This window comes from Lynx canadensis, chromosome D4, assembly GCF_007474595.2.
Source record: "Lynx canadensis isolate LIC74 chromosome D4, mLynCan4.pri.v2, whole genome shotgun sequence".
In the NCBI taxonomy this organism is placed as follows: domain Eukaryota; kingdom Metazoa; phylum Chordata; class Mammalia; order Carnivora; family Felidae; genus Lynx; species Lynx canadensis.
The window spans coordinates 89324777-89341305 of record NC_044315.2 but is presented as its reverse complement, the minus strand read 5'-3'; the positions used below and the strand labels follow the sequence as shown (position 1 = coordinate 89341305).

The 16529-nt window shown below is 61.0% G+C and overlaps 1 protein-coding gene and 1 long non-coding RNA gene across 6 annotated transcripts in view; one reads left to right on the top strand and one right to left on the bottom strand.

Moving 5' to 3' along the window:
• RAPGEF1 (Rap guanine nucleotide exchange factor 1) overlaps positions 1-16464 on the top strand; it is a 134306-nt gene extending 117842 nt beyond the window's left edge. For all 5 annotated transcript variants that reach the window (XM_032595538.1, XM_032595542.1, XM_032595541.1 and 2 more), the window contains 12 exons: positions 2198-2309; positions 3947-4022; positions 6606-6690; positions 8319-8411; positions 9257-9442; positions 10185-10269; positions 10417-10511; positions 11675-11753; positions 11845-11946; positions 12933-13030; positions 14009-14137; positions 14342-16464. In XM_032595538.1, coding sequence (XP_032451429.1) covers positions 2198-2309; positions 3947-4022; positions 6606-6690; positions 8319-8411; positions 9257-9442; positions 10185-10269; positions 10417-10511; positions 11675-11753; positions 11845-11946; positions 12933-13030; positions 14009-14137; positions 14342-14492 — 1291 coding nt within the window. In that variant the 3' untranslated portion in view covers positions 14493-16464. The remainder of the gene's footprint in view (positions 1-2197; positions 2310-3946; positions 4023-6605; positions 6691-8318; positions 8412-9256; positions 9443-10184; positions 10270-10416; positions 10512-11674; positions 11754-11844; positions 11947-12932; positions 13031-14008; positions 14138-14341) is intronic.
• Positions 504-3953, bottom strand: LOC115499408. The gene is made up of 3 exons (XR_003964144.1): positions 3875-3953; positions 1913-3469; positions 504-1126 (listed from the first exon to the last, which is right to left on the bottom strand). It is a non-coding gene; the product is annotated as an uncharacterized LOC115499408 (long non-coding RNA).
• Positions 16465-16529: the final 65 nt, after the last annotated feature.

Below are 16529 nucleotides of genomic sequence, written 5' to 3'. Positions count from 1 at the left end.
CTCAAATCCCAGGCCAGCCTTCCTTGGCCTCTTCCAAGTTCAAGTGCAATAAGGGAGTGTACAAGACTTGCCAAACCTTTTATCGTGAGTTTCTTGATGGGTGTATTGTGTTGTTAAGCCGTTTGAAAGTAAGTTACAGATGTGACATTCAGGCCCTAAATACTTCATGTGCCTCCCGAAATATTTTAAAAGCTTCCCCGATTACAATACCATTACCACACCCAAGGAAAGTAATGATAAATTGCCTTATATCATCTGGTACGCAGACCATCCTCCACTTCCCCAAGTGTCCGTAAAGCTGCTTGCATAGCTTATTTTTTTGGAACCAAGATCAGTCAGGAGTCACTGCATTTAGTTGTGGGTCTTTATTTTTTTTTTAATATTTTTTTAACATTTATTTATTTTTGAGAGAGCGTGAGTGGGGGCGGGGCAGAGAGAGGGGGAGACACAGAATCCAAAGAGGCTCCAGGCTCCGAGCCGTCAACACAGAGCCCGACGCGGGACTCGAACCCACACACCAGGAGATCGTGACCTGAGCCAAAGCCGGTCGCTTAACCGACTGAGCCCCCAGGAACCCCATGTGTCTTTAATCTTTTGTAACATTTTTCGGCATTTGCCGGAGTCAGACCTGACCCGGTTTAGAAACGTGTAGTCCGTTTCTGTACGCGTGGGACCTCCAGATCCTCTCTGGCCCTGCCATCGGCAACCGCGTGGTGACGCTGCCTTCTCAGCGAGATGTTCCACAAGTTCGAGCTTTTCCTCCCTCTGCAGGCCAAGGTTCCGCTACCTCTGGGGTCCTGCTTGCCAGGCCTAAGCATAAACGGTTCAAGAGGTGGTAAATAGCAAGAGGCAGAAGAAGAATCAGAAAGCGCTCGATAGGGGCCCGCTGAAGAGGGCTGCCCGCCCAGCCTGCTCTTGGCCGCTCCTCAGTGCCGTCCGTGTGGGTGGAGACCGTCTGATCCGTCTGCCCGGGCTAAGATCTCCCCAAGTATTAAGCAAGGGATGATGGGTCTTCTCGTTGAACACCTGGCAGCAAACAGGGGCTGCGCCAGGCATCAGAGACTCATGGGTTCAGCCTCCAGCTGCACGGAACCCGAGAGCACCATTTTTCAGAGCTGCAGATGGCCTGTGTGAAAACAGAAGGATGAGCATGTCGACCACTTAGAAGCAATTACAGAGATGTTCTCCTCCTTCCACAAAGGCCAGACTGCGGACCGGACCCTGAAGGGACACGAAGCAGATGGTTCTTCCCATGACTGTGTGTGATTTTGCTCTGGGCCGTCCATGTCTTACTGAAGGCACAGGTTTTTATCTCCCAGATACTTAGGGTTAAAAACGTGGCCTGTGACCACAAGGATCCACGGTGGAAACTGTCAGAATAAAACCGGAACATGGGAGAAGATGCCGGGGGAGGCATGGGGCCTACAGACCCAGCATCTGTCTGCTCCCGGGATGCCCCCCTCACCCCCCACATCCCTCCTCTGCCGGCCGTCCTCTCCTTCTCCCCCTTCACCAGCAAACCCCGGCTCAGTCCTTCAGGCCTCAGCCCGTGTGTCCTGCCCCAGGGCCTGCTGGCCTTTAGACTGTGCTGTGTCCTTCTCAGGCCGGTGCCCCAACTGCTGGCTTTAACGTCCGCCTCTCCTGCTAAACCCAGCACCCCCGAGGACAAGGGCCAGTCTGCCCGGCTCATACTTCTCAGTCCCACAGAAAGGCGGCCCTTAGAAAAACACTTGAGGAATGGCGCGAATAGCCATGCGAACTTTCTCTCCCAAGCTGCTTGCCCTGTTGCCATTTGTGTCCTTGAATACCGACTATGTGGACGGTGGCCTTGACAAAGAGCGGCCGATCCCATCGCTTATTTAAATAGTCCAATGAAACCTTCTTGATCGCCTTCTTAATCCCGTCCACTTACAGACGGAGCAGAGAGCAAGAAACGTCCCAAGGTCACAGAGCTCATCGGTAGTGGCACCAGAAATCCAGTGTGTGCCCTGGCTCCCAGCCCCCACTCGGGCCCCCTGTGCTGGGGCGGGGGGAAGGGTGTGGATTTCCCCGTTGTAGCCGCAGTTCCAGAAGGACCTGTTCAGGGGCGGTCGTAACTCCTAGTCCTCACGCAGCGGGCCGCACTGCCTCGGGCCCCTGCTGTCCTGGATGCTGGGGCCTCTTGGGCGCTTGCGACACAAACCACTTCTCCCTCCAGGGCCCCAGGGTCACCAGATGCTTCGGAGTTGGCTCGGTCGGAGGAGGAAGCTGACGAGCTGTCCCTCATCGATCATGATGAAATCATGGCGAGGCTGACACTGAAGCAAGAGGTGAGGACAGGCCTTCCTTGAGCGTCGGGGCCGTAACGGGGGGCGACAGGGCTCTGAGGAGGACGGAGCCGGGAGGTGTCTCACACAGAAGACCAAGTGAGGCACTGACGCCCCAGGTGGCCACCCACGCCTCCTAGGCTCTGTGCACGGCATTTATTCTGACCCCGTGCCTGGGCCACGGTGGGTGCTGACGGACACTGGGCAAACAGGTGGACTCTAGAGAAAACGTCCCATGTGCCCTTCTCTGCTACGTCCAGAGAGGAATCTGGGGCGAGTTGTGTAACTAGGCCCCAGAGGACAGGACTCCAGAGGTCTCATAACCGTGAACTCTGCGGAGGGTGTTCAGCTCAGAGCTTGAGCATGGGGAGCCCTCGTTAGCATAAGCCGCCCTCACGTTACTGTTGACCGAATGCCCCACGGTAGTTTCCGCGTGGGAGACACAGGCTGATTAAGAAATCCCAGGCCCAGAGGCCACAGCTGCCTCTGTCCCGTGCCTTGCCGGGATGGCGATTCTGGAAGCACAGAGGAGCAGTTTCGTGTCATAGCCTTGACCCCGCCCTGGGGAAGGACTGTTTCTGGGCTCCGGCTGTGGCGGCACGCAGATGCAAAGACAAGCAGTGGGTACACCGCCCTTGGCACGGGGTGCGCTGGGCCGGGCCGGCCGCCGCAGAGCGTGACAGGAAAGGCGAGGCTGGCGGGGACCCCGGGGGCAGCTGGCTCCTCTGCCGACAGAAGTCACGTCTCGTGACCCTTCGCAGAAAGTCCTGAAAAATCGGGGCGTGGGCGTGGCTGCCCTCACCCTTAGCTGGAAACGCACGACGCTCTCGGGACTCGAGTCCAAGCGTGGAAACACAGAGGTGCTCAGAGAGGCAGGCGCCTCTGAGCCTGCGGGCCGTGGGCCCACGGAGGCTGGCGGGGTGGGTGTCCTTCAGGATCAGAGGCGGGGGTGTGGGCTCTCAGGCTCGCCTGCTGCCAGCTCTCTTTGGCTCCCAGCAGGTTTATGGGCTAAAGCCTCTGCCCACATGAAAGTAAGACTCGTTCCTTAGTCGGGAGACGGCAGCTGGTGTCCCATAAGCAACGTCGGGCATAATCGAGCGTCTTTGTGACGCTTTCGGGCTCCTGGGAGTGCTCCCTGTGGAGGGACTTGTGACTCCTCCCACCTGGGGAAACAGTAACGCGGGGCGGCTGGCTGCAGTTGTGGGAGCGGGTGTGCCCGCAAGGAGCCCGCTGCCCCCGCTGCCTTCTCGGAGCGGCCACTGGCAGCCCCGCCTGCCTCCCTGTGGGGTCCTGCCCTCCCCACCTCTGAGACCCCGGGGCGGTGAGGAGAGAGAGATCTGATGGTACTATTGTCCCCTGACCCCACTGTGACCCAGAGCGGGGTGCCCTGGTGTCCGGGCGGCTCCCAGACGAGCCGTGGTCTGTCCTGCCCGCCGAGCGCGCAGAGCTGGGCGGGCCACGTGGGCACACTGGCCTCCGTGCGCGGCCGCGCTGCTCCCGGGTGACAGAGACCAGAGGGAAGGGGGCCCCGGGGTCTCCACAGTGCAGGGACTTGGTCTCGTCCCTACCCCGGACTTCCCGGCGCAGCTCTCCTACGGCCGAATTCTGCCACACGCCCTGCTTTGCTCTTGTCGTTGCAGGGTGACGATGGGCCGGACGTCCGTGGCGGGTCCGGAGATATCCTGCTGGTGCACGCTACTGAGACAGACAGGAAAGGTGCGTCAGCGCCCCGTGCGGCGGCCTTTGTCACGGCTCTCCAGGCATCCCCTGGCCCCATGGCCCTACCCTCCGCGGCCCTCCCTGCCAGCCCTGAGCCGGTCGGAACGGCGGCCCGGGTGCGGCAGGGTCACCGTGAGGAGAGCCCACCCCGGGGGACAGAGCCGGCTCGCTGCTTCCCAGCCCTGTCAGGGCGTGTCCTCCACTGGTGAAGGGTAATGATGACCCCAAGGGCCGCCAGGGTCAGTGGAGAGGGAGCTTCAAGTGCAGAGCTCGGCACCCAGTAGGTGCTCCCCCCATGGTCCCTCAAATAACGTCACGGTGACACGTGGGTAGCTTTTTCTGCTTTTCCTGATGTTTGACTCATTACGTTATTCCAGACCACTAGATGGATTTCACTCACGGAGGTCCTGGCACACGTTCCGGCCGGGAGCCTCAGCCCCAGAGCAGTGGCAGCACCGTCACAGGATGGGGTTCCGACCCTCCGCACGCGGGGGCCGCCCCGGTCAGCGTCCTGACCCACTGACGGGGCTGGAGGAGCAGGGCACCCACTGTCAGGCAGACTTTGTGCTGGCACCAGAGCTGTCGTGCCCTGAGTTCTGACGGGGAGAGGAGGAGGAGGGCCGTGAGGAAGGCACCACGGCCTCGACCTCAGTCAAGACGGGGGACGGGTGCCTGGTGTTCTGTTGATGTCTTTGAAAATCAGTGAAAAGGTGATGTGACCGCAGGATTAAAGTCAGTTGTGGGAAGAACTGAAACACCCCAGTCCTGAAACCTTACTCCACCAATCTTACTTTTATGAATGACCACGTCCCTGTTTTCATAGCAGGTTTCCCAAAATACGTTACACAGAACAATTCTGGGAATTTCTAAGTTACGAAAGTAGTACAGAAATGTTCACGTGGCAGAGAATTTGAAAAATAGAGAAAAAGAAGAAAGGACTCCAACAAATTCACCGTAGCCACTGGGCTTTCTTTACCCCCGGCTTCCTTGGACTAGGGCAGACCCCGGTCCCGGAGTTCAAATCCGGGCACATCCCTCCCCTTCCGGCCTCGGCTGCCTGAAGAGGTTGGCGGTGGCCCGGGGACAGGGAGGTGCACGGAGCCGACCGAGCCAGCGCGGCACGCGGCCAGCGCTCGGGAAGTGGCGCTCGCTCTGCTGCGGCAAACCTTCCTCCACGCCCGCCTGAGCACCGTCCTCAGCTAGGCCGAGAGGAACAGTTCTCCTCTTTCTCCAAAAGGGCTGAAGCGGGAGCTGGCTCCCGTCCTCGGCTTTGAGCGGCTTACCTGCGGGTGTGGCCAGAGGGAGCCCCGAGGGCAGGGCAGACCAGAGCCACCCGGTCTGCCGGGGCCATGCCCGGGGCAGGTGTTGCCGACTGGGGCCTCCTCTCGATGTCATTCACGGAGATCCTGAGGATTCCAGGGGAAACAGTCATTTGTACCTGGGGTGGAGTGGGGCTGGGGAGGCCAGGGGCCACACGGCACGTTCCTTGGGCGGGTGGCTTCCCGTGGACCAGAGACCACACCGGTGGCACTGTACCGGGAAGCCCGCGGCTCAGGGCACGCGGACTTGGATCTGTTCTTCCGGAAGCAGGCGGTGGCCTGTGCGGGGCTCACCTCTGCCTCCTTGCCCCCGCCTCTTTGAACAAAGGCCCGGTTATCGGTGAGTCAGTGAGCCGGGTGAGTGGAGGGTCCAGGAAGGAGGCGCCTGAGCACAACGCCGTTGGGCCCCGCTGTGCGTTTCCAGCCTGTGAGCCTCCCTCACGACACCTGCTGCGCCAGCCGGGCCCACCCCTCTGCTGGTCCCCTAGATTCTTGCACTTGGGGAGGTGGGGGACGAATGAGAGAAGACAGAGAAGGCGTCCGTGTCCAGAGAAGGACACGGATTTAAACCGTGTGCGTGTGTCACCCTCGGCCTCACCGTGAGCAGCACACACTTTGGGACCCAGTCAGGACTCAGACCTCAGCTCCGGCACAGAATTAACTCTGAAGTTCCTAAGCCTGGCCAGACGGGGAGTCTGTGATGGGGAGTGTCCTGAGTTTAAAACATTCCTTTTTTTTTTTTTTTTTTTTTAGCGTCAGGGGCTGCATCACCAGCACAAGCGGAGCCAGGGGGCCGTTGGAATTCTGGGAACGTTGGGAATCCCCAGCTAGAGCCAGCCCTTCTGAAGGGCAGGGAGTGAGGGGTGGGAGCTGCTGGTCTGGGTCCCACCCGACCGCCGGGGCCAGGCTTCTCCTGGTTGGCCTTCCCTTCCCTGGCGCTTCTGTGTTCCAGCAACGTGCTGAGCTGTGGCCCTTCAGCCTTATCGCTCAGTATGTGGAAATTCCCAAGATCTTTGCCCCTGGACACTGCCCCCTAAGGTATTACCGGTGACCTGGCTTCAGAATCCTGCTGATGAGTTTGGATTATTTTCTCTGTGCCCATGACGATGAAGGCCCTTTGGGTCTTAGGGCAGACAAGACGCGCTCAGTGTGTCGTCAGAGATGGCAAATACGTGCAGCAGGCACGCTGCCATCTCCGTCCCCTGCCATCTCCGTCCCCTGCCAGTGGCAGCCATCCCTCAATGGTCGCTCTTCTCTCTAGACTTGGTGTTGTACTGTGAGGCCTTCTTGACCACCTACAGGACCTTCATCACCCCAGAGGAGCTCATCAAGAAGCTGCAGTACAGATATCCTTTCCCGTGTCCCTCCGGCCCGGCTTGCTCTTCGAGCCCCTGTCCTCGCCCAGGGGCTGAGTGAGATGGCATAAGGGATGGGGGTGGGCTTGCCTGATGGTGGTTGCGGTCACTAAGGAGTCCTGAAAAGGAGTTAGAATTGGCGCACCTGCGAGGGGGGGAGCACCCAGGCCCCCAAAGAGACCCAGGTCGGTGGCACCTGCAGCTTCTGAGCTGAGCCCCAGGGCATTGAGGTGACAGGAACCAAGTGTGCAGGGCTTACCGGAATCGGGACTCCGATAAACAGCCACAGAGGTAGGCACGGCCACTCTGCCTGGCGGCAGACCAGCGGCGGACAGAAGTACCATGTCCAGGGAGAGTCGACTCCCGCCCCTCGGCCACATCTGCCCCGAGGGCTCACCCCTTCAGGGACTACCCTGTGCGGGAGCAGCCGAGAAAGACCCAGGGCCCCGGGAGCCGCTGTCATTACCTTTCTCTCAAACCTGCTTTTCTAAAAAGCCGGCCAGCCAGGGTCACCTGCTCCTTGGCCACCTCTCCCTGTCGCAGCCCACGACTGCCCTCTGCTGGACAGCCTCTGTTACTTGGGGCAGGAAGTCCCGCGTTCTCCCTCCCAGCTGTCTACCTTCCTTTCCTGTGTGTCCTAAGGCTTCCCCCACCAGGCTCATGTCTCCTGCAGACCTCTGTCGCTCCTTCCGCTGTCCCCGTACCCCAGCACAAGAGGACCTGGTCCCTCAAGACTGAAGTGGATAGTCTGCATTCACTTGCTCGCAGGCCTGGCTCAGCGTACCTGTCAAGAACGTCCTAGCGTCGGGCAGGATGCTAACTAAGCCCGTGCCATGAAGGCTCACTCAGTTACAGTACTGTTTCGTATGTTATTGCCATATTATGGATGGTGCCGTGATATCACTATTCTGTGATTCGAAACAGGCTCAGAGAAGGTAAATGACCTGTACGGCTGTTTGGTGGGAGAGTAGCCACTGACATAGGTTCCTAGCTCAGGTTCAGGGCACCTACCTTGTTCAGCTGCTTCAGGCATTGATGGGAATGTTGCAGCCTTGAGATCCTAGGCCTAGCTGGCTAGTAAGTCCTGTGCTGCAGGCTCTGGCGACGGTCCTTGGTGTGTCCCCACCCCTCCAGTGTCCTGTGGATCACGGAAGAGCAGGAAGGACAGCCAGAGAAGGGTTTGGAGAGGATGGCAAGGATCTGTGACTTTCTGGGCAGAAACCAGGACCTTGGGGAGGAGCAGGAGGTGAACAGGTGTTGGAGTGGCTGCGGTGGGGAAGGGGCCTCGGAGGCTCTGGAAAGATGGGAACGGAGCGGACCCAGGGCAAGAGTGCAGGAAGCCCCTCTGGGCCATGCCCCTTCCCTGGAGACCTGGAGGTTTTAGGGCATGTGGGTTTTGACCACCCTTTTCCAGCTGAGGCTCAGCAAGGCAGCCTGCAGCGGTTCGGTGAGCCCTGCAGGAAGCTTGGCCTCGAGGAGCAGGGGAGCGGCTTCCAGGGGACCAGGGCTCCTGTGCACTGTAAGCTCTCTGTCCATGGCAGCTGGGGGAGGCAGCCCTCCCCCCACCACCACACCATCCCTGCCTGTGTAAGAATGCCTTTCTTTAACCCACACTCCACGTACGAGAAGTTCTCTCCCTTCGCCGACACGTTCAAGAAACGCGTGAGCAAGAACACGTTCTTCGTGCTGGTGCGGGTGGTGGATGAGCTCTGGTGAGTGCGTCGGCCCGTGAGATGGCAGGGAGGCAGGTGGGGAGCCCTCGGGCATCCCGGGATCTCCCCAACCCCGCCACCCGCCAGGGCTGCAGGCTTCCTTGGGGAGAAGGGGCCATCCATCCCGTCACATGCCACCAGCTTCTCCCACCCACTTTAACAAGACCCCTTGGGGAGAATGGCCCTCCCACCCAGACCTGGCCGGGTGTCCCTCGCGTAGGGCACAGGAGCATGAGGCCTGGTCTGTGGCATCTGTGCCCTCAGCCCCCAGCAGTAGTGGAGGCCCCGTCTGCTCTCCTCAGTCCCCCACGTCCCCCCAAGTCAGCACTCGCCGTCACCATTTACTTAACAAGTACCCATCCGGCCGGTCCCTTTCCTAGGTCTGGAGAGCTGCGGGGAAGAAACCGCAGGGCCCCTGCCTTCAAGGCATTTCCCTGCTGCGGGAGGGAGGCCTTAGTCCATGACTGCACAGCCTTCGGGCCGCTGTGCTCGGGAAGTGCCATGCAGAGAGGGTGCAGGAGTGTCCTACAGGCAAGGCGGCTGGTCTGAGGGGCCGGGACCACTTAGTGACTGTCACCCGGAAGGGAACAGGAACTTCCTCTGCGGTGGGATTTACATGCTAATGTCTCCATAGCCCAAGCACTAACAGGGGCCTGGTGTTCATCAGGTGCCAGCAGGCACTTGTGGAGGGCACGACCGCTAAGTGTCACCAGTGGGACCATCCCCAGTGTTGCTGGTCGCTGTCACGTGACCCTTGGGTTTGTGAGGTGGATGTGGGCCCGGCGGCGGCATCCTCTTCCTATGCTGGGTCCTTGTCCCTCACCGCATGGCCCTCGGCCCTCTAGCCTAGTGGAGTTGACAGAAGAGATCTTGAAGCTGTTGATGGAACTGGTCTTTCGCTTGGTGTGCAACGGGGAGCTCAGCCTGGCGCGCGTGCTCCGGAAGAACATTCTGGACAAGGTGGACCAGAAGAAGCTGCTCAGGTGTGCCAACTCCGACCAGCCCCTGGCAGCCAGGGGGGTGGCCGCCAGGTGAGCGTCCAGCCGTGGCTTCTCCAGCTCCTTCCTCTGGTAGAGTTGCCCCCGATCTCAGCCTCTCCGTTCCGTTGCCCTCGGCGTACCTCCCCAGCCTCACGTCCTGGCTCTGCCCGGGCCCTGCCACGAGGTTCAGCCCAGTGGACGGTCCAGCGCGTTCCTCAGGGGCTAGGCCTCTTCTCCAGGGTCATGATGTGTGATGAGTCCCCGTTTGGCGAGGAAGTGAGGAGCCAGGACGGGGGCGCCTCCTGGGACAGGAGACAGGCGAATGCATTCCGGGCCGTGGTCAGCTCTTGTCTTCCCGGCACTAACGTGGCAGCCGCGAGCTCTTGCCTGCCCCGCCCCCCCATCCCCACCATCCTGAACATTCCTAAGAACCTGGGGATGTAGTGTCCAGTCTGTCACCTGTGCCCCAGCCATAGATGTTTGTTGATGTGCCACTTCCTGTCAGTGTTTCGGCCTTCAGCCCTGTGGTGCCGTCTCTGCTCCCACTGAGCCCTGGCAGTGGGGCTACCCACCTAGCAGAGCACCAGGGTCTCGGGCCTGAGTGCAGTGTGGTCCCGTCCTGCTGCCTGTCAGCTCTGTGGCTGCCATCCTCCTGTGAGGCCGGGCTTAGGGGCAGCTGCTCCCTCTGCACCCCACCCCACCCCCCCCACTCCCCGGCTCTGAGGCCGCAGTACAAGGCCCACCCAGCTCCTGCCGTCCCGTCCCGTCTGCTCATCTCACCTCTATCTTCTAGGCCGGGGACGTTACACGACTTCCACAGCCATGAGATAGCTGAGCAGCTGACCCTGCTGGACGCTGAGCTCTTTTATAAAATAGAGGTATGGCATTGAGCAGGGCTGGGGACTGGGGATAAGGCCGTCTGTTGCCCTGGGCAAGCAGCCACTGCTTGTCCCCAGACAGGAGAAACGGCCCATCACAGAGAAGCCAGAGGGCTCCAGTTCCATCCAGTCTACTTCCTTTTTCAGATTCCTGAGGTTTTGCTTTGGGCCAAAGAGCAGAATGAGGAGAAAAGCCCCAACTTGACCCAGTTCACGGAGCACTTCAACAACATGTCTTACTGGTAAGGCGCATCTGAGCGGGTTCCCACGCCGTCCCCCACAGAGCGCTCTGAGGGCAAGGAGGAGGTGCCCCCTCCATCCCTCCCAGCTTCTTCCAAGGCCCTGGGCATTAATTGGGCACTGCAGGAAAAGAGCAGGGACAGGGCAGGGTGGGTCTTGCATGTTGGAAGGGGCCACCTGGGGGGCTGGCTGAGATTGGGGAGTGCCAGGATCGATTGGTAATGTCTGCCCTGGGTGGCGACAGGGGAGTTCAGTATGCCGACCGGCACTGGTCACTGCCAGCCCCCAGGCAGCCTCAAGGCTGAACTTCACCCGGCCTCTGCCTGACAGAGAACAGCTAAGGAGGGTGTTCTGTTAATACTTTAAGCCCTGAATTCTTAGCACAGAATGAGGTCCGAAGTGTTTACACTGTAACGTGTAACAGAACTGTTAGCTTTTCTAGATGTGACTCAAAGGTGCCCATGGCCTCTCGGCATCGCACGGAGGATGTTCAGAGCGTGGCAGCCATGCGGCCTGCACCTGGCCCCGGCCACACCCCTTCCACCGCTGCCACCGACAGAGCATCTAATAGTTGTTAAAAGGCTCTGGGGGCTGCCTTTTGGAGAGAACGTGGGTCACCTCCCACATTGCTGGTTTTTCTCCTCAGCTCAACTGTAGCCGGCCTCCATGGGGCGTCCTCAGGGGTTCCAAGGAGGAGGTGCAGGCGGGGCCCTTCAGAGCCATGGTCCTCAGGGTGTGCTCAGGGCAGGCGCCTAAGACGAAGCAGGGGTGGCTCTTCCTCGAGTGGCTGCTGTGGCCCCCGTGACGTCCTCATGCAAGGCTGGCCTTCTGCTGGTCCTCAAGGCTCACTCGTCCCCTGGGCTAGTCCGGAGGCCGCCTGAGGAGCACTCCCAGCCCCAGTGGCGCCCCGGCCCGTGCTCATCGGGAACTCTCTCCTCCGATGCTCCCGCGCCTCCATCTGGAGGACCCCGTCTTGGTGTGTGGCCTCCTGACCATCCCTGCGATGCCGTGAGCTCCTGGAGAGCAGAGACGGGGGCCTGTGCTTGGCGCCTCGAAAGCCCTGGGCACGCAGTGCAGGCCTCCACATCCCTCTCCACCAGGACCACCCGGGGGTCTGGGAGGAGACTGTTCAGCTCAGCGGTCTCTCTCTCTCTGATTCACGCAGGGTCCGCTCAATAATCATGTTACAAGAAAAAGCCCAGGACAGGGAGCGGCTGCTGTTGAAGTTCATCAAGATCATGAAGGTAACCGCAGGCGCCCCGCCCAGAGTCTGCTCCTCTGGGCCCTGCCCAGTGGCCCCGGGCCCCCGCCTCACGGCCTCCCCTCCCTCCGCAGCACCTACGGAAGCTGAACAACTTTAACTCCTACCTGGCCATCCTCTCGGCACTGGACTCGGCGCCCATCCGCAGGCTGGAGTGGCAGAAACAGACCTCGGAGGTGAGTGGCTGCGGGGGCCAGCTGTGGCAGCAGGCACGCAGATGTCTGCTCCGCACCCCCAACCTGGGTTCTCCGTGGCTCATCTCTGATCTTTGCGGTTGGTGCTGGGGTTGTCCCCTCACAGGGTCCTGCCACCTGGGCTGCAGGCCCGTATCTGGGTCCCAGCTTCACCTGTTCCTTCCTCCCATCCACCCGTGCTCCTGGAGGGGCTGCTCTGGGCTGGGGGCCACACTGGTCACTGTGGACATACTGTGAACAGGCTAGAGATGTATTGGATGGTTTCTTTAGGGCGGGTGCCCCAGGGGGAGGGTGGGGTGGTCTGGCCTGGGGACGGGGAGGCCCCCTGAGGAAGCGTCCGTCACACCAAGACCCAAGTAGGAAGAGTTTCCTGGGAAGAAGGAAATCCTGGGAATTCCTGTCAGAGGGGATGGGAGGGCACACACTGGGAGTTAGGCACCTTCAAGCAGCAGGACAGGGGCTGGGGAGGGGCCCTGCTCTGGACCATGAGGGCCTTGCAGGGAGGAGTCGGGCAAGGACCTGGACCTTTATCCTTGTGTCGAGAGGTTCCTTAAGAGAGGCAAAGCCCCTAGGGGCTGGGTGTCAGCTGGGCCACTCAGGTGTCATCTCAAGGGGTGACACAAGGGGACAGTATTGTAAGACAGTATCGTATGGAGAAGTGTGGGACAGTCACAACAGCTGCTCCAGGAACACGTAGGAGGTTCCCGAGGAGGTGAAACATCGGGGGAAGAGACAAGCTAGGGGTGAGACTGGAAAGAACCCCACCCTGCGTGCCGAAAGGGCAGCTCGGGGAAGTCACTGCCTCGAGTGCAGGGAGGAGCAGAGGCAGGCTCGGGGCATGACACAGGTCGCAGTGTGCTTCAGAAGAAGCCCACTTGGGCCCCCGGGCGCTCAGCCGTGGCTCTGGGGTGCCAGGCAGGGAGGAGGGGCTGGCGTCCCCGCCCTCACACACTGTCCCGCCTGCCCAGGGCCTGGCCGAGTACTGCACACTGATCGACAGCTCGTCCTCCTTCCGCGCCTACCGGGCCGCCCTCTCCGAGGTGGAGCCCCCCTGCATCCCGTACCTGTGAGTAGAGCCCCCGCTGCCTCAGAGAGACCCTCCCTTAAGGGTTTCCAACCCAGACAGTTCTACTTCTAACTTTAAAACCAGGGGCGCCTGGGTGGCTCGGTCCATCTCACGGCTCGTGAGCTCAAGCCCCGCGTCGGGCTCTGTGCTCACAGCTCAGAGCCTGGAGTCTGCTTGGGATTCTGTGTCTCCCTCTCGCTCTGCCCCTCCCCTGGTTGTGCTCTCTCTCTCTCAAAAATAAATGCAAAAAATATTTTTTAAAAAGGGTTGCACCTCTCCCATCTCCCCATCCCACTTCTCTCCGCCCCACCCCCACCTCAGGGAGGGGTCGTCACCCTTGGCTGCACATTCCAGTAAGCTGAGGGCCCCGAGAGCACTCCACGTAAAGCAGCTCAGAGAGGGTTTCCCCAAGTGTACGTACGGAATGGACTCAGCGGGGCTTTGGGGGAGAAACATTTCTGGGAAATAGCGGAAAAAATCAAAGTGGGACCGGTTTGTTAGCAGAGCCCTTAATAAGCTGGGACACCTTGGGAGTCTTGGAGAGAGGGGTAGAAGGCTCGGTGGTGTCCCGGGGCCGGGGCTGCCCTCAGGGCCCTCACCGGCTGCCACCGTGCTTTCCCGTTGGGGTGGCCGGCTGGGCTCCTGCGAGGGCGTCGTCTGTGCCCCATCGCTCACCTCGTGGCTTCGTGTCCTCTGTAGTCAGAAGCATGTTCCCTCACCTGTTAAGCAAACCCGAGACTCGGTGGGGAGGGAGGCCTGGAGAGCCTCTCTTTGTTATGTTTTTCCCGTTTGTTTATTAACGTGACGAGGCTTGTCCAGCATCTGAGCTGGCTTTCCCGGGGACCCACAGCTCGGAGGTCGGGACTTCCCGCCGGAAGAGACGGACACTCCCAGACGCGCTGCCCGGGCGCAGCCCACGGGCCCGAGCGGGCCCCGACTGCTGTCCAGGGCGGTGACTGGGCCTCTCCCTCCTCCCAGGGGGCTTATCCTGCAGGACCTCACCTTTGTTCACCTGGGAAACCCAGACTATATCGACGGGAAGGTGAACTTTTCCAAACGGTGGCAGCAGTTCAACATCCTGGACAGCATGCGATGCTTCCAGCAAGCGTGAGTACCGCCGCTGAGCAGAGGGGAGGGGACGGGACCGCCGGGTCGTGAGGCTCAGCACGCGCGGAGATGGTGGCCTGCTTGTTCCCTGCACAGCACGTAGGAGGCGGCTCCAGAGCGGTTGGGGGGGGGGGGGTCCCGAGGAGCGGGACGGTGCGTGCAGCCCCCACCGGCTCTGACTGGCGCCCCCCCCCCCCCCCCCAGGCACTACGACATCCGGAGAAACGACGACATCATCAACTTCTTCAATGACTTCAGCGACCACCTGGCGGAGGAGGCGCTGTGGGAACTGTCTCTGAAGATCAAGCCCAGGAACATAACGAGGAGAAAAACAGACCGGGAGGAGAAAACCTAGAAGCGGGTGGCACGAGCGAGGAGAACACGGCTCGAGAGGGGCCCCGAGGGCGGCTCCGAGACCGGGAGGGACGTTGGACCTGTCCCCGGGCAGGCTGCACGCGTCCTGGCCCCGAGGCCCAGCCAGCCCTCGGCTGTGACGGGTGGGAGCCCCGGCAGCCTCCCGGCCCCGCGGGAGCAGACGCCAGGCCCGCAGTGGAGCCAGCAGGCGGGTCTCGTTCCCGATTTGTGAACCCGTGGTGTTGGTTTCTGCTTTCACTTCTGTGTCCCCCTCCGCACCCCTCCCCCGCCTGGCAACAGCACAGGGATGTCAGCAGACAGGGTGGGGTGGGGATGGTGGCCTCTTCGCCCCCCCCCCCCCGGGTCCTAGGGTCCTGGATCTGCTGACGTGACACACAGGTAGAGGACCCTCGCAAGGCGGGGGGCTGGACTCCCAGTGACCTGGAATGAAGGGGACTTCCGGTCGGGTGGGCAGAGAGCAGAGAAGACCCGGGGAGGCTCCTTCCACTTCCCCCACCCTGCTTTTTAACATGCAAAATGGCGTGAGCTTCGTATGTGGCCCCAAAAGGTTCTTCCGGCAGGTGGCCTTTCAGCAGGCCCGGAGCTGGTGCTCCCGTCACGGTACTGGCCCTCACGGTGGTCCCCCGTCTGTCCCTTCATCGTCCCTGTCACCTAGCGCTCTGGGGAGTGGGCAGAGGGAGGAGCAAAGGAGGACTTCTGTTTCATCTGAGCTGGGGCCGGGAGCTCCCGGGGGAGTGAATGTGGAGAGCGGAGGGGTGTTTCTGTCCTGGGGAAGGCCCGCGGCCCCCTCCTCTGTCACTTGCTGTGTGCCTTAAACTCCATCTCCTGTCCCCCCTGCCCCGTGGGCTCCCCTCCTACCTGCCTCCATCGGGTGGAGCCAGGGCTGCTCCGCCCTGAGAGGACAGGGCCCGGCCTGGCTACGGCAGCGTCTACCCGGGGCAGGCTTGCTTTCTCCTCCGGCAGAGCGTCTTCCTTGTTGGAAACCCCTCTCGCTGCTGAGGTTGACGGTCCGAGGCAGGGAGCTCTCCGCACACAGAGGGGCCGGGCGGCTGCCCCCACGCCTCTCGTGTCCTGGTCTGTGGCTGAGCGCTCGCTTCTCCTGGGCTCAGGACTTGGTCAAGCAAATGCCGGGATCTAACTTCCTAAACGACCAGTCCCTTTGAGTCCCTCATGGGTTTCGAACAGCTCCCTTCACTTGTTTGTGGTCCTGTATGTGGAGGGGGGAACATCTGTGAATTGCCAGTGACGCCCCTCTGGTGGCGATCTTGTGGCCACAGGCCGGAACGTGTCGCTTTCTTGTTTGAAGTGTGTGGTTCAGTGCTGAGGGTGGGCTTGCTTCCCACTTGGAACCTCTCGCTGCAGTCTTGTCCTCTCCCTTCCCGTCACGCCTCCCTCCACCCCAGCTCTGCTGAATGCTGTCGTGTGCACGCATGGGGGCCACCGTGCCACAAATAACTGACGCCGTGTCTCCGCCACACACGTGGTCAGGTGGGTGTCCATGGTCAGGGTCTGGCGACCGGCCAGGCAGGGGGATGCAGCGTGGCGGGGACGAGGGGCCCGTGTGTCAGGGCGACCCTGTGTGAGGACCGCAGGGGCAACGTGTGCTTAACTTATTGGCTGGCGGGCTTCCCGCCCCGTGCCTCGCTGAGGCGCCCTCGGGGCTCTGGGAGCTGCAGACCCTGTGCCGTCACCGCAGCCTGCCCGTGACTTTCTGCCTCGGGAGGAAAGTCATTCTCACCTGCAGGTGGGGCCGGGGCCAGCGGCAGGGCAGGCACACGCCAGGTCAGCACGAACCCAGCTCTCCAGAAGCACCTCCACACACGCCCCCGCGACGTTCGTTGTAAGATATATATATCCCCCACTAACCTGGCTGATAGCAGCATCTTCCTGCAGACATTTCAAACCTGTAACTTTTATATGAGAGGAAAATAAACACAGACGAAAGCGTCCAAGCGACAGTCCGAGCTGCCTCCACACAGGCGGGGCCTCCGGCAGGATGCAGTAACAACCCAGTCCT